Source organism: Pollicipes pollicipes, unplaced genomic scaffold, assembly GCF_011947565.3.
Source record: "Pollicipes pollicipes isolate AB1234 unplaced genomic scaffold, Ppol_2.1 Scaffold_4295;HRSCAF=5057_pilon_pilon_pilon, whole genome shotgun sequence".
Taxonomy (NCBI): Eukaryota; Metazoa; Arthropoda; class Thecostraca; order Pollicipedomorpha; family Pollicipedidae; genus Pollicipes; species Pollicipes pollicipes.
Window position 1 is genome coordinate 25,524,458 of NW_023596461.1, and position 25,333 is coordinate 25,549,790.

The window sequence follows — 25,333 nt, forward strand, 5'->3', positions numbered from 1 at the left end:
GCAAACGCTGGCTGTTGTGGGGCTGCATCCTCCTGTCTTGTGGACAAATACCGGCACGTACGTACGTGGTACGTACCCTTCCATTGAGTGCCCCGCGCACATGATTGAAACGGTCTTCACTTTTTTCGGCTGACACATGTTGATGCGCACGGTAAGCACGCTTTGCCGTCAGCACTTAAGGCGCCTTGCCATGAGTTAGTTGAACTGTCTCGTCAGCGTTAAACACCGCCTCGAGGCGCCGGAAGGGGATGAGTTTCGCCATGCATGACTTGAATATTTTTATATACTAGCCTGATACATCCGGAGACCTCCAGCGTAATTTAGTTGTCCGATTTGCCTAATGCTGAGGTATGTCTGGACTTTGGGCCCAGGATCCCTTCAGTTCGACAGCCGTTCTCTCGCCACTGGGACGGTGAGCGTCGTTGGTTTTTCACAGAACAGATCCACGGAGTTTTGACATCCTTGTCAATTCGAACCTAACGGCTGCCTGCCTTGTCAGTTGCTTTGCTGGGTCTGCCTCTTCTTTCCCTGTAAACGCGGGCGGACGTCCTGTTCGAGGCCGCTTCCCTTCTTGATATGATCCCTCACTGTTCGGATTGGAGTGGTCCACTGAGCAGTGGCTCGTTTTAGGCCCACGTACCTAACTCTCATCAACGCTTTCCTCATAGCAGCACTCTGCCACTTAACTGCCCTTTAAGGTATCTTTGGGGATTTCAGCGATCTTATAAAGGGGAAGCTGAGTCATTGATTCCTTTCATTCAGCTGTATGGGATGGAAAGCCTCTTAGTAAAGCTGGAATTTGAATAGGCTGCACTGTGGAGAACAAGAGGGGACAAAAGGAGGATATACAGAAGTCGTCCTGGAAACCCACAGCAGGAAAAGTAGGGTCGCCAGGGGACCTTGGGCAGGGCTACACCCTTAATAGCAAGGAAGCGTTTTAGCCGAGTGGTGGGTGGCGTACGTAGGTGGCCCGGGATCGAACCCTGGTTGCCTCATGGCCCCTGAGCGTTAATATGAGCTCTGCTGCCACTAGCGCTCCACAAAAGGCTGTGACGACGTGCGTCGCATGACCTTTAAAAGTATTAAGCTTCATGGGCCGTCCCCGCCTCTTCCCTCACCGCTACAGAGACCACGATAACCTCCGACCGGCCGTAAGGCGCCCGATTGCACTCCCCCTCCTATCCGGTCCGTAACCCCTCCCATCCGGCCTGCAACGCTCGCTCGGAGGGCAGCCCCTCCGACGACCACAAGAGCTTCTTTGAGGTAGGTAGATATGGTCGAGCTCAATTAAAACAAACTTGTATTGTTGGAAAGTTTACTAAACCGTGGTAGTTTTTAACTAAAAGTTAAGCTAATGTCGTCCTCACCCTCCAAACACCGGCGCTAAAAACAGCATAGAGGCACGTTTGCGTTACTGAGCGACTAGTAGCCTTATCACGCCACCTCCATCATGCTCTTCTTAAGGACGCTGTGTGTTCTGAGTACTCACGACCTTGGAATATCTGCTTTGCGGCCCAGTGTCCGTCCTATGAGTGACAGTCAAAGTTTATCTCGCGCTGTCCTGACGAAAAAGCAGTGTTGCGAAGCCATATGAATAGAATGAAGGCACTACTGCGCGTACGCAATTCATATATATATATATATATATATATATATATATATATATATGTATGTATATACAAAATATGATAAAGCTCACCTTAAACCGCCTCCGTGGTCTTGAGGAAAGATGCTGGACTCGTAATCCAGCGGCACTGGGTACGAGTCCCAGAGTAGGCGCATTGTTTGACCCGAATGAAATGAAAAGGCCAGCTGGTAACTGGCCAACGAGGTTCAACCCAGATCCGAGGCGGCCGTGTCGCAGCATTGTGCGGCACGTAAAACCCTCCGCATTCCTGTCTGGCGAAAGGGCGGAGGCAAAATTAGCTGCTGAACTGGACGGCATGCTTGGGTGGTGGGTTCGGGGCACACGCAACAAGCTATGCTTAGCAGATACTCTGAATCCGAAGTCACCCATACAAACCATTCGGAGTAAATTTATAAGAAAATCGAGCACCCCGCCCTCCCGCCCCGTCCTGCGTTCAGAAAGGACTGCTCTCTCCGCCCGGGCATCAAGAAGGCGCGTCCGTCAGACGTGGCGACATGCAAGACCAGTTAAAAAGCTCGCGTGATTAAGAAGGGTGCGGCGCGAAACGCTTAATCCTGCGTGGCGTTCCTCTGACACACCAAGAACCACACCAGCAACCAGCTGTGTACGGAGGGCCACTGTCCCATAGTCGAAAGTGCAGCATAACCTGAATGAGGGGCTTGTCTAAAAAGTATAGCTCAGAAATGAACTGTGCAGTTGGCGTGGTCTTCACTACTTCACCGCGTGGAGCGCGCTTGCCAGCGCACACCGACCGGCGCCGACATCTCGGCAGCGGCCAGTCGCGGGTAGCGTCGCGCCTTGTAAGCGCCCGACTACAGAGCACACGACGTGCACAACACGTCTATTGTCGCGTCCCGGAATACTCCTTCTGATGGAGTGCGTGTGGCAGCTACACCATTGAGTTCGAGCACCTGGCGGGCATGTATTCAGTGAACTCAAAAGCAGACTGCGGCCGTGCTGCGGACAACGCAGCGCGGCCTGTTGCCATCCGCCACCCAACGCCCCCGTCTCGAACCTGGCTCCATGTCTGGTCATGTGGTCGCGTGCTCGGAGGCGGCGCACGTGGCCGGCCGGGACGGGCCCAGAGCGGCCCGGAACCGACGCCGGCAGCGTCAACCGTAGATGTGATAAACCTCAGTTAGAGTGGCGCTTCCGAGGAGAAGTTTTTACCATCAACCCCCTTCATTGCATGGCGTCATTTGACCTGACTTCCATGGCTGCACCCACGCGGCGGCTAACTAGTTTTTGAGAAGTGTGGCGCACGCGTAAGCAGCATTTGGCCTGAGGTCGGGAGCGGTACCTGCTGCGCCGCTGAGCGCCGCCGCTCTGCCGAATAATAAAGCCATGTTCATCGTATCCATCGCCGTCAGCAGCCGAATCGCCCTGTCGCCTACACGCCCGCCATCCGTAATTTCATTCTGATTCTGTCGCTGCCGCGCCCGGCTTTCCTGCCGTGTCCCCAGTGACAGCGGCCGAGGTCCGACTGCTGCGCCGCCTGGTCCCGGCCGGGCGTTCCTCGCCAGAGCGCTCCCTGGAGGCTAATCTCCTCTCGGGAAACGGCACGAACACGACCTTCGCGCTGAATGGCACCGAGCCCACCGCCGCGGCAAGCAATGGTAAGTGCCGCGGCTCCTGACGCATGCTCGCGTTATTGAATAAGGAGGCTTGATGGTCAAGCTATAGAACCAGATCGAGACATTTGCCGTTATGAACTAATTCCCTCATTTCTCCGAAGCCATCCTGTCGCCCTGATTTCGCCGAGAAGTGTGCAGCGTTTTGCTGTCGTTATTTACAGCTAGACAACGCCATGGGCAAAAAGCGTTTTCACACACACACGCACACACGCACGCAAACAGGAATATACGCACGCACCTACGCACCGTTGGTTCCCACATCCAGTGTCTGTCGGCGTCTGATGCTCCAGGAACCCTTCGTGGCAAAACAAAATAAACGTGACTTGGTCTTTTCAAACACGTTACGTGTAGTGAAGCCACCGATATTTGCGTGTGCTTCTGTGCCGTCCTTTTTAGCTGACGCCTTTGCCATTACGAGGAAGGACACACTAAGTGAGTCTTCCGCGCATTTAAATGGGATTTTCTACTTGAGCGGCCTATCCCGGCCTCGCCCACCCGTCATGCTTCTTAGCAGCTAGCACATTTGAAGGGCTTCCCATTAGCCAGTCACCAAACATGCGTTAAAGTATACCAAATGGACACTTCTACCAAACTGGATGTATCACAACCAGTATGAACATTCCAGTGTCGATCGACTTATTGCCGCCAATACGACCGTTTTCATCACCGGTTTAACGAAGTCGTTAACTGTGATGTCTGCTTCAGTTACCAAATACACGAAGGAAACGTCGAAAAATAACATTACTTGCCAACTTGCTGAGGTTTCACCGAGTACGTGGAACACATCACTAAGATATAGTAGAAAATGGATAATTTGTATCAGAATCTAGGATATTTAGTCACCAGCAAAAACGAACATAGTTTAAACCAAACTGGCAACAACTTGCGAATGTTTTGGGTCGCTGATGTCATTATTCACATTGGGGTTGTATTCTAAGAGCGAGGTGCTGGCAAGCATTGCATTTCGTGCATACTTAAACATCCGGGGGCGTAGCCGGCTGGTTGAGGGGGGGGGGGGGCGCATGGAGGACACGTCCTCCGGGTAGGCCCTGAGTGGCTTTCGGGACCCTCGGCACAGCTTATCAACGGTCCAGTTGGGGGGGGGGGGCAGAGGGCTGGCCGGGGAAGGCCCCGGGGCGAAGGCCTGGCCCTCAAAGGTCTGCCAGAGAGGACTCGCTGCTCCTGTCGGGGGTCCCCGGGACGACGAGGGCGTCTATGTAGGTCCGAGACCACCAATGCTGAGCAGTTAGCTCTGAGCAGGCTTTACACCCTGCGAGCCCTCGTGTTATGCTAGTATTCTCTCATGTTAGTATTATCTTATGTTATTTTCAAATAGATTATTAAGTTTCTCACAAGTACCCGAGGACTGGTGCAATGCCAATGTAATACTGATTTTCAAGAAGGGGACCACAAAATTGTGAGCATGTACAGGCCTGTCAGTTTGACCTCGTCAATATTCAAAATCTTAGAGAAATTCATTAAGGCTAGCATTTAGTCACACTAACATAGGCATCATTTGCTAAATAGTAGTTACCGGGGTTTTCTTTCTGGTAGATCATGTTTGACAAATCTTCCAGACTTCATGAAACATGTTTTTAGTCAGACAGATAAAGGAAGTAGCTAAGATGTTGTCTATCTAGATTTTAGTAAGGTGTTTGATAAGGTGATACACCAACGTTTGCTACATTAGTTAAAACTGCATGGCATTGAGGGAAAATTCTTGGTTGGGTGCGGGCTTGGCTGCTGGACAGGAAGCAGAGAGTAATGATCAATGGTTCAAAACCTCGGTGGGAGCTAGTAGAGAGTAGGGTTCCTCAGGGGTCGGTGTTGGACCGTTGCTCTTTGTCACTGTTGTGAAAAATATGAAGATAGGATTAGGGAGCAAAGTGCTAAAATTTGCGGATGATATTGAATTGGTAGGGGTGTCGAAAAATTGGAGATGCTGGCGAGGCGCATTACCCCACCTGTACCTCAATGCAAATGATTATCATTTGAGCAAACATTGGCCAGATTTGTTACATTTTCTTTCCAATCCAAAGCCAGCAAACTCCTGTGTTGTTTGCTAGCGAACATATTTGGACACTAAAACGTGAAGGTAGAGTGCAAGAGGACTCATCAGGTTTACTGCAAAACTCCATTTAGCGCTAAAAACTTTCTTGTTCTACACATCATCTACCATCCACACCAGGTGTCCACAAAAAGACACAATGTTGCACCGCAAGTTCAAATGTTTTGGCAATCTCAGTTTACATCGAGAGCTATAAATAGTTTAGATACGGGTAGGGAGCGCGTTACCTCGAGTAGGTGCGTTGCCCTTCTCTACCCTAAGCACACCGTGGAACATTAGGAGTGTAACCACTGGAGGGCTGTTCCCCAATTTCACGAAATGGCATTTTGCTTGCTTGGAAAATGCACGTATTTCATAGCTTTCCCGCTGAAATTACTACCTTCTGTCAGGGCTGTAACCCTCCAAATTCCAGTTGACCTCTCCAATCCTGATTTTCCGCCCCTCCCCCTCCCCATCAAAGGGACGTTGGTGCGCTCACCCCTAATACTGCACAAAGCGATATAAGAAAAGAATTGCGCATGGTCGCACTTCTTATCTATCATCTACTGAAAGGTCATACTTAGTGTGGCATCAACATATACATGCAACAAAATCCAGCCGTGGCATCGCATATCTTTCTGGCTCCCATCACAGGCTCTCATTTTTTGGAGCCACAGAGATGTGGGCGTCAGCTTGGCATTGTCCCGCCTTGCGAATACGTTTGGATTCCATATCTCTCATTGTAGATTTCGCATTGTGGAATCGTGGAGGTGAACATGGTGCTAGACAAATACATGGTTAACAGTCAAGTTCCCTTACTTAAAGCGTTTCATTGCGGCCCAACGTGCTTAGTCAACGTTGTTTGGTGTGATGACTTCAAAACGACCGAACTTCGCAAAAGATAAAAAATACATAAGTCCCCCCATCTCGAGATACCTGCCCACTGGATATGGTTCGCTTTATTTTGAGGGGACATTTTCCTTTTTGCCGTCTTTGATTGAGACGAACAATAGAGAACTTCCAAAAGATACCGTGAAAGTGAATGAAATGAACAAACCAGTTATCAAATGACGCTATTAAACTAGCTGCCGGTGCGATTTGTTTTACATTGTTCATTCAGTCATTCGCTAAACTGATACCAGACAGGGCGTCACCGGATTTTTTTTATTTTGTGCAAAGATGTTCAGGAGCCTTGTGCATTGATGAACAGGGTGGATTGAATTGGCCTCAACCTTAGTAATCCATATGGTCGATCGATGTTCACCGGGCAGTGTGCATCCTGCCTTTCACGGGGCAAAGCCCCCCCCCCCCCCGGGGCGCTTTGCCCCGCGAAACAATAAGGCCTGCCAGACGAAAAAATGTAGATCACGTCACGAGAACCCAATCTTTTAAAAAAACCTTAAGTTGCTGCTCCCGTGGTTTCAGGTTGAGAGGATTCCGTTTCCCCACACTCATGGTAATGTTCGGGTGGGGGTGGGGCATGGGAGTGGGGGGGGGGGAGTGTGGGGGAGGGGGAGGGGGGCATAGTGCGCCAGTCCTCTACGTCTGTCGACCGCGTTCGGACGGGCCAGTATCTTAGAAAAAGTTAAACTCCTGGTCGTACCGCTCAGAGATGGCGCTGCGCGGTCGGACGGGGTGAGGTCGCGGCCGGTGCTGTGCCGGTGACTGGCCGTCCAACCGCGACCTTCCCCACCCCCTCCCCCTCGGAGGGTGTGAGGCTCCCGCCGACACCGGCGGTGCAGCCGGTCATTTGCCAGCCCAGCACTCACACGTCGACATTGGAGGCCGTTCGTTTAACCGGCACGACACGGAGACGGATGGCAGCCTGCCGCGCAGCTGGCGCGACAGCGAGACGGATGGTGGCGTCCAGCGCTCCGGACTGGCTCGCTGCAACGGGCCTGCACGCGTTGGGGCTGGCTGGGCGCGGGCCGGACGGAGGAGGCAGCGGACCATGTGTAGACTCGCTGTTAACACGGGCGATACACAAACTGCTGACGCGGGCGATTATTTGGCCAGCTGTTGACACAGGCAAATGCGGCGTCATTGTGGATGCAGGTGGTTGTTAATGTTCGAGCTCACTGTTCACTCCGGTCATGCGCGGATTTGACGTTGAAACAAAGCCCCACGTACTTGCTGCCGACACAAGTAACACAAGGGTTACTTTTTGCACAAGCGATACTCTAACTCGCCGTTGAAGCCTAGCATGAACCTCCTGTCAACGGGGGTAATGTTTGGCTGCAGGTGATTGGGGCTTGGCGCCTTACAGACTGATAGGGCCGCTTCCACACGGGATGCCTGCATTAAGCTTCCTGTGGGATGCGGGCGGCAGTGGCGTCACGAGGACCCAAACCCAGGACCGGTGGGTCCAGAGTCGAGCGGCCCAACCATCAAACTACCGCAACCACGAAACTTGTTGACGCGGCGTGGAGACTCCGGGGAAGAAGGGCTGGAGCCACCGAGCTTCAAGATCCAGATCCCACATAGATGAGATGCGCACATAGGTAATGTCACCATAGCAGATAAGAGTTTAATGGAAAATTTGCCCCATTTGGAATCAAACGGCTTATATTATCTACCAACTTTCAACCATATGATCGAAAAGCACCACACAAACACAAACACGAACACAAACACAAACAAACACACACACACACATACGCGCGGGCGCACGCACGCTCGCACGCACGCATGCAAGCGCGCACGCACGCACGCACGCAAGCACGCACGCACGCAAGCACGCACGCACACGCATTATGCTCGAGAATGACTGAGGCCTGGATACTACCTACCCCTGCGGTTCCGTCCAGAGTGAGAATGTTGAACGATAGGCGGTTTTTTCCAAACACGCAATGCAGAGACCGACATTTTGACATAAAATCGCCTGATTAGACAACGCGAACAACTTGGAGGTGAGTGGTGAACAGTGAACGTAAAAATCGGTCTGCTGCGCCAAAGCATGCACGGCCAAATGGTCACCATCGGCCGACGTGGCATGATATGACCATTATCTACAGAGAACACCGCTGGCAAGTTAGAACGACCGAGAAGGCAGCATATATGACATTGGCTAATAGCCCCATCAGTAATTCTAGGTAGATATATCGGTCCAATATGGCTCTCTATTCTGCGGAAAATCCCCAAATATCCAGAAGATGAATAACAGCGATTTGGTGGAAAAGTCCCCACAATATCCAGAAGATGAGTGGTATCAAGTTCTATCATCGAAAAATTATCTTTACTGACTAGCCCAGGCTGGTAGGGCAATATATTTGCAACTGAATCGGGTTCAAATCCCAGCTATTTCCTATGGGAGAATTCCGGTTGTGACGCGTGCATGGCTGCAAGACAAACATGAACCAGTCCTTGTCGAGGCTCAGCACACCTGATGATGCCCGGACAGGACACTGGCAGAAACGTTGTGTAAATACTATAACACCGGACGAGGAAGGTAGTCCGAACACTTGCTCAATCCGTGGAACCGGATGTCATTACGTATGAACGGTATAGCAAACACGATACGCATAAATGATACGATACCAGAGAAGATACATCTACAAAATGCCAGTGGAAGGCAAGAAGTAACACCTAAGGGTCCGATAGCAGCAGGTAAGCAACGCGTTATGCTCTCCTCATCGAGACAGATATAGCTGACCCGAGCCTCTGCGCCCAGGCCAACTGAAAGCGCTATGGAAAAATGAGCATCTGAGAATGAAGTGGCTGAAGTATGGTGAAGTTTTGTGAGGGAGGAAACACCAAGCTTTAGGGGACATCACAGCAAAGCGTGTCCCTCCCTTGACGAAATTCTGGATCCGTGCCTATGGCGCTACGCATAAAAACTATCGAGCGTCCTCGTCGCTTGCAATGTGGCTGTGGGGCACCCATGGCTCAGCCAGCGGCCTGCGCAGCACGAAGGCCATTACAAAGACGTGCTCGATTTTCACATTCATTCACAGTTGTTTGAAATGTGGCTTTTGGTCATGGTTCCACCAGTGTAGTACAAAAAAAACTTCGGCCAAATAGTTCCGCCATTAGTTGTTCATACCTCAGGGCCACTTACAAATCTAACCTTGGATTTAAATGCATTTCCATGTTTCCAACTTTTGAGCACAAATCGTAAATTATTTTTGTTTCAAACAGTTGATGGGGTCGCGGGCTAATGTATATATATATATATATATATATATATATATATATATATATATTTATTTATATCCCTCTCTCTCTCTCTCTCTCTCTCTCTCTCTCTCTCTCTCTCTCTCTCTCTCTCTCTCTCCTCTCTCTCTCTCTCTCTCTCTCTCTCTCTCTCTCTCTCTCTCTCTCTCTCTCTCTCTCTCTCTCTCTCTCTCTCTCTCTCTCTCTCTCTCCTCTCTCTCTCTCTCTCTCTCTCTCTCTCTCTCTCTCCCTCTCTCTCTCTCTCTCTCTCTCTCTCTCCCTCTCTCTCTCTCTCTCTCTCTCTCTCTCTCTCTCTCTCTCTCTCTCTCTCTCTCTCTCTCTCTCTCTCTCTGCATATATGCAGCCTGTATATATAAATATATATGTATATATAGCATGCAGTAAAATCTTCGTAGCAAAGACAGCAGTCGCTATCATTTATGTACTTGTGGACGTTTCGATACGTTGTGTGTCATCAGGGCAAGGGCTCAAAGGTACAATGAAATATCGACACATTTAACGGACATCGGTAGACATGGCAACCGTCACAGTAATACCGTTAAACACGACCTCTCCGTGCGCGAACAGGACAGCCTGAAAGATACAAAAATCGCGTGACAAAAGTTCTTTTAGCCTCCGTATGAAACAACCTGATATTTTGCAGAGGTTACGCAGACCCATGATATTCAATGGCAGCTTTTTGGTGAATACCATGTGATTCTAGAATACTACGATCGAAAGAAGTGCTACAAGACCCTAATACAAAAAAATAAGTTTTTCAATGTTAAAGTGAGTGTCACGCACATATGAAGGGTATTGGACGAACAAAGGTCTGGGTAAGAAATAATACTACCTGTTAAGTCAGACCTCCTCGAATCTTCACCTTGGATGTTGAAATAGCCGGCTGTATTTTTCAAGCTGTCCTGTTTGCGGGTAGAGAGGTCATGTGTAATTGTGTTAACTATGATCGTTGTCATGTCTGGCGATGTCCATTAAATGTACTTATATTCTATTGCACCTTTGTACACTTGTCCTGAAGATGATTCGGAATTGATCGAAAAGTTGACAATTACATAAACGATAGTGACTGCTGTCCTCGCTATCCGAGAATGTTTCATGTATGTCTGTATGCATGCATGTATGTATATATTATATATATATAATATATATATATATATATTTCTATCTATCATGTATATATCTGTTTGTGCGTGTGTGTATGCGTGTGCGCGATGGGCCTGGAGCAGCTTGGTGACTCCATTAAATACCCGAACCCGAAAATTTTATAATAGCTCCTCCGCCTTCGTGGTCTAGGTGAAAGATGCTGGACTCGTAATCCAGCGGCACTGGGTATGAGTCCCAGAACGGACGCATTGTTTGACCCGACTGAAATAGGAAGGCTAGCTGGCAACCGGCCAATGAGGATCAACCCAGGCCTGGGTCGGCCGTGCCGCAGCATTGTGCGGCACGTAAAAGCCTCCGCATTCCTGTCTGGCAAAAGAGCGGAGGAAAAATTATCTGTTGAACTGGACGGTGCGCTTGGGCGGTGGGTTCGGGGTACGCGCAACAAGTTATGCTTAGCAGGTGCTCTAAATCTGAAGTCACCCATGCAAACCATTCGGAATAAATTCATAAAAAACTTTCAGGAGTGTAGTTTGTTTTTTTCAGTTAATGTGCTTCAGCCCGGCTCCCTTCCGCCGCCTACAGCTTTGGTTTCATGCCCCCCGCCCCCCCCCCTCTAACTTTGAAAGTAAAGGTACCAAATTCAGCGAGAAACCCGTGTGATAGCGTGTTTTGGAGGCATGCTTCGTCACTTTTCAATGCTCGGCTCTCCCCTCTTCCACTCATTTTGCGAAACCACACCTCTGGATACTCCCCTAATGCAAATGTCAGACAAGGGGGACCGAGCCTTGCCGGTGTATTTATATGCAAATTGACTGATTAGTACTAATGAATTGCGGTAAAGGTATGCACATTGGACCAGCGCCCACTCATGTGCATTTCACACCCATGTTTAAAAGATGCTACTATTTATGCATGCATCTGGTGTCTTAATGCAGCTCACACCACGGCACGCCGGCGCTCGCTACCTGGCCAATCCTAGGCTGCTTCCAACTGGAGTGCCACAATCCACTAGACCCTCTCTAACAGCCCAATCGTGTCTCCAGATCACTAAGATGCCGCTGGTCATGGCGTCCTGTTCCGCATGCATGTGCGCGCGCGGGTGTACGTCGCAGCTTGCATGCAGGCGCTCCAGCACACGCCAGCGGTTACTCGGTGTTCGTTAGTGTGTGAGTTGAAACTTTGATCTCGGAGTTACATCAAATGTCATCGCACTCAGCTGCGTACCATTGGCACCTGTGTGCTAATGGTGCGTTAGACGTCAGATGTGCCGTGCTGCGTTGTTCAGGGGTTCTTTCTCCACATGGTCCAAGTTGTCTGGCTCCATCTCGTTATTTAGGTGGCTCGTCAATCAATCCAGTCCAGGTGCTACTCTGTGCGTCTGTGCAGAGAAGGCGAGCGCACAAGGCGTTTCCCCGAAGCGTGCTTGTTATTGCTGTGCTTCAGTCCGTGATCGGCGATGAGCGGCAGCCTGCGCCGCTCGGAACACGACCCGGCCGACTGCGCCACTGACGCTGTAACCCGGCCGCTTGCAGAGACCACCACCGACATCGTAACGGAGCAGACTACCACCACCACCACCACCCTGGCGCCCACCACTACCCGACGCCGCCGCCGTCGCCCCAGGAAAACGACGACGACGACGACGACCGACCACCACCACCACCACCCCGGCGCCGCCCAACTGGAGTATGCTGCCGAAGGAGCGGTGCATCTGCGAGCTGGACCGCGAACTTCGCTGGGCTCGCCAGCAGCTCATCGACGAAATAGTGCGGCACGAAGGGGCAAGCGGGCCGCGGGTTACCACCACAACCACCACCACCACCACGACCACCCCCGCTGCCCCCGTCCCCACCGCCGAGACCATGGCGTCCGACGGCGGCACCGCTGACGTCGCCAACAACGTCACGGGCGTCACGGAGCCCGTCACTAACGTGACCGGCGGGGACCCGACCACGCCGCTGCCGCCCACCTCTGTGGCGGTGGCGCCGCGGCGCCGCCGGGAGGCCGAGGCGAGCACGAGCGGGCCCGACTCGCCGGCTGACGTCTCGCTGTCCTGCGGCAACACCACTGACGGCCTCAGCAACGGCAGCCAGCCGTGCGGCAACGGCACAGATTCGTACGGAAACGCGACCGACACGACCGTAGCGACCACGACGACGGAGCCACCGACGCCGACGACGACGACGGAGGCCACGACGACGAGGAGGACGACCCGCGCGAGGTCCACGCCGCGAGCACGACCGGCACGGACCTTCCCGCCAGGCATCATGGCGACCGGACGTGGACGTCGCCCGCGGCTTTCGCTCTGCCAGTGTCCAAACAGAGGTGGGACTGCATGGGTAGGGCCAGGGGTGGGCTGCAGGGGCAGGGACGGACCGGTGACTGATCAGGGGTGGAATTGTTCAGGCAGGGGCGGGCGGGTGACCAATCAGATGTGAGACTGCACAGGAAGGAACGGACGAGTGGCCTACCAGGGGTGGGACTGCAGGGGCAGGGATGGACGGTAATCTGTGTAGAAGTAAAGCTGCAGGGACAGGAACGGACGGATTTACCGAAAATGGAAAAGGACAGGTTGTGACATGCATTCGAACATAGACGGAAAGGAGAGGGCTGGGACGGACAGCCGCATACACAGACATTGGACAGTGGGGAGACATGGACAGATGGGTCTACATACGCGGGCAGGGGTGGGGCAGGGAGTGAAATCATATGGTGCACTCAGATATGGTTTGGCTTGAAGCTCTGGGAGGATTCCAGCCTGGTGAAGTACAGCTAGTTTGGCAAAAATGCCGATAAAATAGACGCCAGTTGATCAAAACGGCGCTCTTCAGTGACATGATTTCAAATGGGTACCGTCAAATGGGAGGGTACCTTCAAATGGTGCTGCTCTGTTGTCAGTTTTATGGCGACTATTTTAATAATGATGGTCAGACCTGGGCATTAATGATGCCGTCTTACGCACCAGAAAAGGAACGGGCATCGATCTGTTCTTTTCTGGTAAGACAATGCTATTGAGCATTTACGTTGGGCTAAATCTAGTCATAGGCTGTGGCCTATATATTTGCTAACCCATATCGCAGGCTAAATGTGAGAGTGGGAGCTGCTTACATCGCGCTTAAGTGTCAACAGTAGAGTGCTCACAGCAGGCAATGATAGCAGCTGAAGGTAAAGAATGACATCTAGGGCACAGAGCTAATTTGGTGTCATTTCGTTGGGCGGAATGCTATTTTCGTGACCAAACTTTTAGCAACTCCAGAACAAATCATTCGGTGAAACTTTGAGTGTGAGCAGACTTTTCAGAATCTTCTGCCATAAAACTGTCTGTTCGTAGCAATAAATTGTCGTCGTTCATGAAACTCATCCATTTCCCACGATGTGGCGAAGTGATCATGCCATGCTTAAAATAAGTTGTGGATTTTATGCGACGTCCTTTCAGATTTCGACGAAGCTTGCGTCATTGAATGCGCCTAACTCAATACAAAACACATAGACTCTAGCAAGAGGCTGCCAGAACTGAAGAAAAAGCACACAACAGCAGTTAGAGACCGTCATAACGGAATACGGAGGACATATTTTCCAGCAATCGCTGACGGATCAGAGGTGGGATTTTAGGGTCACCGGATCACCAATCAGATGTGAAACTTCAGGGACAGCGACGGACGGATGACCAATCAGATGCGGAACTTTAGGGGCAGCGACGGACAGATGACCAATCAGATGCGGAACTTCAGGGGCAGCGACGGACAGATGACCAATCAGATGCGGAACTTCAGGGGCAACGACGGACAGATGACCAATCAGATGCGGAACTTCAGGGGCAGCGACGGACGGGGGACCAATCAAATGCGAGACTGCAGAGGCAGAGACGACATGAACACCTAAACTGTCTTCTGCATCTAAAATCTTCCAACAAATGTTAATACGCTACGCCCCTTGGCTGCCCGCCAACAGTTACTTTGCGGGAGATGTACCTGCGTCACCTCATCAGCGGAGCGAGAAACGAAACCACGTCATTGTCATGTCAAAAGCCATGATATTCCCTTTTCCTTAAACCTGACATTGATGGCTTGTTACGTAAACCAACCACTAATCTCAATTACAGCTACTATGGTTCGGTCTTTATCACGTGAACACCTTATCGACAAGCATGCGGCGGGGGAGGGGGGGGGGTATCGTTGTGTTATCGATGGGTTGAGTTGGCATATAATGATCCTTCGAAGACTTAATGTGCGCAACCATACAGCACACATTAATCACTGGTCTTGACACACCCCATATGAGCACGCCTTGCCTGGACCCCTTGAGGTTACAGGTCACGCTGGTCAAAACAAAAAGCTTTGTTTGTGAACAGCATCATTGGTAGCCTGCACAGATGACAAAAGCATTTGAAGTACCGTCCTGGTCACAACGCTTCGGCCCGCTACATCTTTGGCCGCCGCAGTAGGTTTAAAGACCCCCGGATAGATAAATCAGTTCATGCCATGCCAAGTCCTGAGGAAGATTTGGCTAACACCTGACACCAGCAAGAGAAAGAAGTTATTCCGTATCTACTGTATCTATTTTAAAGCGTTCCGCAAAGCTTTTGTCACCTGGTAGTTGTGGCACATATTTGGCGTGTTTCAGCGCCTTAGAGTCACACGCGTAACTATCAATAAACCTTCGATTCGGTTCATAAGCTAGGCCAAGAGCGCCGTAAAGGTGACGTCACTGGATGCAAATAGCTCACTATGATTTTCAGCCGAAGGTGTATTCGGGACCATCCGAATTCTCAACATGCATTGGAGGACCGTACTGTTGTACCCGAGCTCTGGAGTTCACCGTCGAGCCACCAAATACATTCACGAACAGGTGAGTTGGCAAGAGCGACGACGGTTTGCTCGGTCGGCTCGATTCTCTGCCATTTCCCAAGGTCAGATGAAGTCGGACGGCGTGGACGGTGCCGAGTATTGTGAGCTCTGATTCCAGAAAAATCCATCCCAGCGAAATGCTCCGATGAAACCAAATTAGAAAGGTTGCGGTAACAATCATGCCATGATGCGCTTTTGAAAGTCTCAGTGGTGGATGGCAAAGCTTGCCACTGACACGGAACAAAGTGTTCAAGACAACATAGACAAGCCAGTAGCATAAAACTTATTCCTTGGAGAAAAACCAGGAGAATGGATGATGAGAATGTAATGTTCCTAGCTAATGCACTGAACAGCTTACGTAATGTCCATGAGAACCCTTTAATCACAAGGCTCGGGCAGCCGTGTCAGCAGACGGCCTTCAGCTGTGATGGACAACAGCCAGCTTTTGTGTAATATTAAAGCATGCCTCCAAATCCCAATCAAGTATGAAGTAGACAAAACATTTTAGGTTCCCAGAGCAGTGTCTTAAAATACATTAGAGGACACATTAACGCTTACGGGCCATTGATAATGGATGATACCCATTTTGTAAATCCTTAACTTGGACATCGTATCGGATGTCCGAGTCGTTAATCTGGTGTGTTAATTGCAGCGCAACAAACCCACCACACAAGGACGACAGTTCGAACAACCATTCCATCCAGGATACAGATGTCTGGCCTCAATCGTTCCATAAAAATTGGCCATCGTGGTCTGTGCCGTAGCGTCGTGCTAACAGCTCTGTGAAACAGCGTAGGTCGGTCAGGGGCGAGTTCAGCATGTACTCCCGGGAAACCCAAAATGTATAAAACCTTTCTCTTAAAACAAGGCTAACGTGGACCAGATGTGTGCGTTGTGGCCATCTCGTGGGCAAAAGACACTACCCTAGTGCTCACCCCTGTATGCGCCCTTGCGTTAACCATTTCGCGCTCCCCAACTCGTGGGCGAAGAGAACTGACGAAGTGTCATGCCCTTTTACAGCGGAGGACAGAATGCTAAATCATCTTCTGCACTCATTCACATAATGGTGCACAGATGAGGCCATGTTTGGTTTATTGCTCGGCTCTAAACGGTAAAATTGTGTGTGCGGCTCACGGCTCGGCAATTACGAAAATATTGTGGATAGTTGGCGCCACGGATTTTGAGCCAAAAGGGAATAACTATTCAGTGGACAAAATGGGGTCCCCTTGTGAGGGGCTCTTGGGTGAGACTGTCTCATGTTTAGACGGGAAGAGAGCTAAAAGACCTCATGGTGATTCACGGGTGCGGAGAGTCAAAGAAAGCCTCATTTGATGGCTTACAGAGGCCATTAGGAGCAAATTACGAAGGTCAGTTTTAAAGAGGGATAACAATAACATTTTAAGTATCACTTTCCTAAACATTTTTGCGAGTTGCACAGGTCCAAGCCTAAATGTGTCTCCCCTGTCCGTTCTCCGCAATGTGGAGCATAACACGCGGGAACCCTGACGCCGTTCAATTTCCGCTTCTTCTCACAACCTTGTCCGCCAGGTCAGCCACAGCTGAACGAATGCTCAGCGCGCGACATCTAAGTAGATAAAATTTGTATTTAAAACAGTCTTTTGTACTTAGAAGCATTTCAATATGAGCGAGTGAACTTTATCTGTCAAATATGGTGTTTTCCCAAGAAATGTTCAAATGTGGAGCAATCCCTTGGAATGTGATCATACTGTTACTTAAACCATTTTGTTTTGTGACTGCAGTAGACCAGTATGACCCGGGATAATGTTGGAAGTGTTACAGAATTTGATGTTGGGTTCTGGAATAATTCTCCGGGGTGTTTTACAGTCTTTTTGTTTTAAAATATACTTTTCAGCTTTGCTTAACACTTACTCATGCTGCATTCGCCTATGTTCTCATATTGCACTCCACGTGACTGCGTCGTATATATCCTTTGTTGCACAGCCTCGCCACGAAAATAAATCCACTTTACAGAACCACACAGCCATTACCGAACTGAAATGGCCCGCCGATCATTTGTGCACCGCACCACCCGCACGTGGAACTGTCTTCTACCAGCTGTTAGTGCCCTAGCATCAGCGAAGCACTTTATAAAAAATCGCGCTTTCGTACGTAAATTGTATTTGACCCAAGTGGCGAGTTAAGCACTATGTTTAGTACGTGTTCTGACTCGGAAATAGGAAACACCACGCTGTAGAGATTTTTACGAATGCATCCACACAATCATGCTTACAAACGTTGCATTGCTGTAAAAATCTGGAGTGTTGTATTTATCGAGGCAATCAATCGCATCCTTTGTATTGTACTCACCCAACGTCTGTCTGTTTTTACGACCCGTAAAATAGCAGTGCTGGGCTTTGTTTTTGTGACGTCTTCGTCGCACCACTCGGTATCCACAACGCAATCACATGTCGGGCATTATATTAGACAACACAGCGGTGCAAGCACGTCTGCCCGGTATCAGGGTCAGAGCGTCACTGTCACGGGTGACCTTGACCTCGCCCTCAACGCCCCAATGCCACCTAAAACTAACCACTAAACTGCTACAGGAGCATGCAATACGAGGAAATCCGTATCCCTTCATATAAAAATTGTGTGGACAGAGCGTGACGTTGCCTGCACAAACGCGCCGCCGCGGCACACTCGAAACACTGTTATAAATCGCGACAGAACAACTTTCGATAAAATGCTTGCATTCTACGCTGGGCACAAGCGAAACAGCACGAAAACCGAATATCTACTAATAGGAGCAAAACTTAACACTGAGCATGTCAACAATGACAAAGCATAAGCATGCCGGCTGCCAACCACGAAACCAAAGCGATCTGGAGCAAGGCTTTTAGTCTGTACCGAGTGCGGGGTAGCGGAGTGGGAGGATCTGGAGCAAGACCTTTCGTCCGTGACGCGTACGGGGCAGCAGAGCGGGAGGGACCGCGTACGTCACGCCTGTCACCTGCGGTTTCCGCGTCACAGGGAAGGCGTGCCCACGCTGATCTTAGCCGCCCGGCCGGCTGCCACTCGGTCGGCTCCTCATCCTCACTGTCTGCAATGGTCCGCGGCTTGAGCCGATTGGTACGGACAATCAACTTTCCGCCACGCCACGTGAATCAGACAACCTGACTTGGCAGTCCAAGCCACTAACTTTTGCGAGGAACGCGGCCGGCATCCATCGCCACAGAAACTTATAGTGCTCGCCTTTGGCTGGTACCCTCGTAATGAGTGAACCGTGTCCGCTGCTGAGCATTAGAACAACTTCAGCTTCCGGTCGTACGGCTGGCGACCTGCAGCATTGGCTCGCACAGCCCCCCCCCCCCCCCCGGGCGAAACCGTACGCTTTTTGCAGGATGTGCTGCTCAGTTCGTCGACGTAGCTCGGCAGAGGTGCCACTCGCACGGCCAGCAACAGCAGCTCCCAGACCCGCTTCTGCCGGCAGACGCGGCTCACGACCCAGCATGAGGATGTACGGGCTGAAGCCTGTTGTAGGATGCGTCTGAGACCCGTGCCCCAGCAAGAGGAGAGGCAGGTAGCGATCGAAATTTAACTTTTAAGTCATTAACAAGCTTGGTTGCCACCCCTCTTGCCACCTGTAGTTTTAAAGGAATGTACATCTTGCGGACATATTTCAAAAACATACTTTGGTAAAACCTGAGCACCAGTTATATCTGATAGTAGCACTATGTATTGTCACTGCAGCATCCATCAATATATAATGAAGAGTTTTATTTAATCATTTTCGAGTTCAAATTACGTCCGTCAACGTTTTTTTTTCTTCACCGCACTTCACTTTTTCTTTTCTCTGTAGCCCCAGAGTGCAGTCGTAGTCCACGTCAACTGATGACGGCGGAATTTGCTGATAGCTATAATCAGATGTAACGGACTAAATATACCACTTTTGAGTTGCTTTAACCCACACATTGCGGACGTCCGGGCTTAAAATATGCACCTCTACCAATGGAGTGACGTCGGTAGAAACAAACATTGGTACTTGGCGCAACAGGCGACGAAAGCCAATCACCAAGAAACGCGTTGGTTGAAGCTTGAACCAGTGCGTCACCGCGGGCCATCTAATGCCGTTTCCCAAAGCTAAGGGCTTCGAAAACGGCCACTGTGCTAAACGCCATAGGCGAGAAATCAAAAAGCCCCAGTAATTTTTTACGTTGCTCTTAACTCCCTTGATACACACCCACCCACACCCATACCCACACCCACCCACACCCACACACCCCCACACACCCCCACACACCCCCACACACACCCACACTCACACACCCCCTCCCACACACACATACACACCCACACACCCACACCCACACCCACACCCACACCCACACCCACACCCACACCCACACCCACACCCACACCCACACCCACACACAATATATATATATTTATATATATATGCAAGCCGTCTCATGTTTGTATATTTTCCGCAACTAGAAAGTACTACGCTTTCATATCAGTTATTACACAAACATTTGGACGAATCAGTGTTTTGCAAGCATTTCAGAAAACACACGCTGGAAACAGCAAAGCAATTGACAGGTATTACTTTCGCAGTGAGGAGCAGACAGTCCAGTGAGGTTTCGCCCGCCGGAGTGTCTGCTTAAAATCGAATCTCTTCTTCTCTGAGCGATTCGAGAAAATTGATATTACCGGTCAAGTTGCCCGCGCCCAATTTAACAATAATGAGTGAAAGTACGAAATTCCGGCATGTTTCCCTGGTAGATCTCAACCCACTCTTTAAGATGGTTGACTACAGCTTAGAAATGTTTGCGACCTCCTTCCGCCTCCGTAAGATGCGTCAAGAAATCTATTGCCACTTCCTCTAACGGTGCCGTCGCCGTAGGGCTATCCAGAGAAGTACGGGCCTCGGAGTGAGAGAATTTCTCGCTGCACAGCGCTAACTTTACTTGCAGAATGTTTCAACAGCCTGTCCTAGACGAGGCCAGCGGAACCTCGCGCACACCACCTGCACCCGTTTACGAGCGCTGAAGTGTGCACCCGTGGTACTTGAGTGTGGCGATTCCCGCCCAGCTTTGACGAGCTGCTAGGATATAACAACTTTGATCTGTTCTAAATTACCAACTCCGGTTTTAACGATGCAACTCAAGACACCATTGGCCAATCTCAGCCGATCGCACTGGGTACAAAGCCGCCTGTCTCTCTGACTAATTTGCTCCACAGGCGGTCTACGAGCGTCTCGAACCCACTTGATAGCGCTGACTTCATATGAGTCATTACTCCCGCAGGAAAGCCTGTTGACCCCGACTCTACAGAATAGTCCCGCTGGAGTGTGAGTAATGTGTTCGTGATGACGGCGCCGACGGTAGCGCTGTCCGTCTGGCGGGCGGTATTCCACGTGGTCAAAGGGACGCGACTCAAATCGGCATCGCTGTGTGAAACAGCAGGACATGGCGTGTACAAAAGTGCCAAACGTTTTCATCCAGCGGGCCAAAAGCTCTTGAGGGTAACGCATATCCATCAGCCATTGCATTCTGCTGTGGCCAGTTCTGACCCCGCGCCCGGCCGGGGAAAGTTGACTTCCCCCTACCATTTATCGAGTACAGGCCAAAAAGGAACGCACGCAGCAACAATAAATATCAGCATCTGTTTATCTAATAATTTGGAATCTGTTGTGTGAATTTCAAGTTTCCATCAATCACGGTCAGTGACCTAGGTCAAGTCAAGAAAATCAACCTCAATACAAATTGACCACACGCAACATTTTCACGGGGCATTTGCTATTGCTTATACTTTTATAGTAAAAGAACCTGATAGTATCTGCAGTTAATTTAGTTCAGATTGTGTTATAAGATGCGAGGCCAGTAACCTAAAGTCAGGGTACTTTTTGCTGTTTTTCTTAACTAATGTAAACTGGCACAAAATGTTGTGCAGATTTGGTGTTTGTACGTGATTTACATAAACAACCATCACATGACCAGAAAGGACATGATCTTGGCTCTGGTCATGATCTGTTTCTATGAATACCTTCAGCAAAACACTTGCTGAGTTCAAAATGGGAAGTTATATCAGACAGTTTTGGACACAGAATTTGAATATTCCCCTGAAAACATGTGATATAATTGTAATGCGTAATGAGGTTACAATAGGTCACGTGATGACATGCAAGGTCATATGAAATCATGCAAAATCAATGACCTATGTTGCCAGTAGCGGAGAGGCTAGATGAGCGAGTGCGCCGCGCGAAACAACTTCATTACCGTATTTGTAAAACTGATGACACATAATTTCATGTGCCAACGAACCTGTTCTCATCCTGTTACAAATAGACTGTCAAAGGTCGAATGGGCTTTGTATAAAGTAAAGAACAGCTGTGCGATCTTGAGTACCTGTAGATGTACACTACACTGTTTCTGGCCACAGAAAGGCATGACACTGATCACCTAAACCCAATTAGCACTTAAAAATGTTGTCATTAAGACGGCTTATGAATTTAAACTAAGCCGACATCAAATGACTTCTACGCCGGCTTAAAATGTTATTTTGTACCTGGAATATTTTTGTCTCACAGCTGCACCTGATCAAGAAAACTTAGAAGCACATCGTGGCAAAAGGATTGTTCTTGTAGGCTTCCGGTAGACCAATATTGAACGGTGACCTGATTTCACCCGACCCATGTGGGGGAACAGAAATAGTCGGAATAGATTCCCCACAGGCTTAACGCTCATTTTCGCGTCCTCATTTTCCGTCTGGACGTGTTAACTTGGGTTTTAACCGCATTTATGGGAAAGACCGTTCTTGACACTTTGTGACCTCTGGTAACGTAACATTTCACCTAAAATACAAGGGTTGTGGGTACTCTTTATGATTTGACGAAACCTTCAAAACGCTATCTTTATTTTTCTCATACGGCATCTGGAAGGAGGAGTAAAGGGGGTGTTCCATATATATATATATATATATATATATATATATATATATATATATATATATATATATATATATATATAGGGATTTGAACTGAAATAGCCATCTTGAAGACCTTTCGGTGCTGTTCACAATCCTGCCCTTCTTGAGACATAAGTCCCTATAGCTTCTGAGCTACATACCCGCAAAAATAGGAAAAGCTTTATCGGTGAGAGTATTTCAAAGTCGCATTGACATTCATGACGTCATCGTGAGGTCATTCAAATCCTGCCATTCCATAAGCCATGCATAAATTAAGGCCAAGAAAATGTCATTGTCGGGTCGTTCAAATATGGTGTTCGTGAGCGCAATTTCCAGGCATAACGGTCTCCAATTGGCTCTCAATCAATGTTGTGCAAGATACAATGGTGTAATCAAACAATGACGCATTGAGGAGTATGAACAGTTGTTCACCATCCTCATGTCCGAGCAAATCTCGAGACCACCTAAGCGTCTTCGGACCAGAGCCCCAGGGTTGGCACACACACCATCGCATTTCTCCAGGACAATCCGCTCGACAAGCTGCTGAATTTGAGCCTTCACCTCGGAGTGAAGGTGTGGCGGATTGCGTAGATTGCGCGGATTGGTGGGCGATCTCCTGTCGGTATCGTGGATGTGACCAGAGTCGTGTGGCCGAGGCGGCCATCAAACAGATGGAGCATTTTAGCGATGTATTGAACAAACTATGCCCCGAATCTGAGAGCTGAGACTCAAACGGGCCAAAATCCGTCAGGAGGCCTTTATTCGTGTACACCGAACGAATGAACGTCAGGCACATCTGATCCAAGCTCAGCACAATGAAGGCCCGATTCCAGGAAACACATCTGCTGTTTGCCATGGATCGTCAAGTACTCATGGTTCGGGGGTAGCAAGACAGACGCAAACGTCAAGTTAGGCCGGTTGGCCCACCAAGCCATTAATCAACTCTCCCTCGTCCATGATTGCACTTCCCTTAAACGAAGATTCTTCAGGAAACCCTTCAATCAGCCATTCCTCATCGGGCGATATGTTCCAGTCCTGCCGGGCAGAGACGTGGAGGACTCGAACGGTACCATATCTTAAGCTACCTGATGGAATACTTTTACATATTTGAGAAAGGCTAATGGTCGACATGCAATGTTTGATTGAACGCATAGGTTTCCGTTTATGTTGTTTCATAATTACCAGGAAATAACCGTCAAATCAGCGACAGCTTGATTGTAACGCATCGTGCTTCCATGGGTGATTTATCTAAGCATAGGAAATATCATGCATAGCCGCACAAATTTTAACCATTGTCGAACTCAACCGTGCTTCTTTCTCCTGCAACAAAATCCACCGACACACTTCCACCTATGTGAAGCCATATTTTGATTTCATTTATTTACATGTCAAAACATACATGAATGCATACATGCATACATAGATTCATACAACGTACGTTCTTACGCACATGCATGCATGCATAAATTTATACATGCACATTCATATATACATATATATATATATATATATATATATATATATATATATATATATATATGTATATATTGACTTCATTTATTCATCTATCACAACATACAAGAATACACATATGCGCAGGTATACACGCATACATAAACAGACATACGTATACTCGTGCACCAACGCCACACAAATGTTTCATTATGTACGCAGCTAAATTCAGGGCTTCCCGTGACACCACGCTGCAACGAACATCTGTAAGCCGATCGTCAGTGCTCAGCGGTGGAGAAGAGACCAAGAAACTGTCTGTACGTTGGTTGTTAGTATCCTTTTTCTGATGGTCATTTAATTGGAAATTTTACGATCTACCTCGCCCATGCCTTTGCACAAGATTGTGGTTTTGCTTGTTAGTCGCGTTCTGGTCTGGGCGTCTCTGCGTGAAATGATTCTCACGGGTGCTTCACCTGTCCAGTTGGCTGCGTCTTGCAGCTGTTCGTTGAGGCATAACCCGTCTGGACGCTTTGTCCCCCGCCCCCGCCCCACATATCCCCACCACACAAAGTACTTCTCAGGCTCATCCGCGCATCTAAGCAAACACTTTCGGTCTCGGGTCGACGTTGCGGGCCTGACATTTTCGCCGCATGCCGGGTACGGCGAGGCGATGAGCAGCGTCCTCATACGGGTGTTCTTCATTATTTTTTTGGCTAATTCATGGGATCTGAAGCGGAAACCCCGAAGCACGCACTGTTCCTGTCACTTTGCGGCAAAGGTTGCCGTTTTTTAAGTGAAGCTCAATGTGTATGACATGTTTGCGTCCGCCACGTTTGGTTTCACCGAACATCGCCTGTCTTGTGGCTCCTTCAGTCTTGTTCTCAGAGGCTATTCGCTGTGAAGAAAGATATCGTTAATGTCGTCTTAACTTTTTTGTTCGGATGCTGAGTCAGAGGAGACTTGGACCGCGCGCCGAATTTGAGAACTTTGGTCCGCTGATTTTGTTTGAGCCGGGCGGCCGGAATCCTACGGTGGGGCGGCTGTTCGGGCTGTAAATCCCATCGACTACGACTGTTAATTCGTTGTTCAGAGCACCAGAGAATCTTACCATAGTTAATCGAATCGAGGGATAACTGAGGTTCAGGCACTCGATTCAACGACGATAGGCGCTTACCACCCACTGGCCTGCTATGCGAATAGAACCAGCCGCACAGTTACCCCTTCAGCTCACTCGATTCCGGTCAAGCATCACTACCACACCGTCGAGCGATTGGACCGGCCATTCAATTATTCCAACCGGCCGTTCAATTATTCCAACCCTGTGGCCACCGGCCGCACAAGATCAGGTGAGGTCAGGGAGCGGGCGAACCACGCAGAGCATTGCTGCACGTTAAATTTCCGCCACCAAAGTTTTCCTTTAAACTAGAATTTACGCAATCCCATGTCCGGTGGTAAGGTCAGGACTCACGGATCAAGCCCTGGCTGACGTGGACTCTGATAT

The 25,333-nt window shown here is 49.4% G+C and overlaps 1 protein-coding gene across 2 annotated transcripts in view; it reads left to right on the top strand.

Moving 5' to 3' along the window:
• LOC119097646 (uncharacterized) overlaps positions 1-25,333 on the top strand; it is a 54,894-nt gene that overhangs the window by 1,955 nt on the left and 27,606 nt on the right. The window contains exons 2-4 of one of the 2 annotated variants that reach the window (XM_037220685.1): positions 3,112-3,264; positions 12,139-12,931; positions 15,345-15,454. In XM_037220685.1, coding sequence (XP_037076580.1) covers positions 12,295-12,931; positions 15,345-15,454 — 747 coding nt within the window. In that variant the 5' untranslated portion in view covers positions 3,112-3,264; positions 12,139-12,294. Of the gene's footprint in view, positions 1-3,111; positions 3,265-7,752; positions 7,831-12,138; positions 12,932-15,344; positions 15,455-25,333 lie in introns of those variants that run through there. The other variant, XM_037220686.1, reaches the window with a different exon arrangement.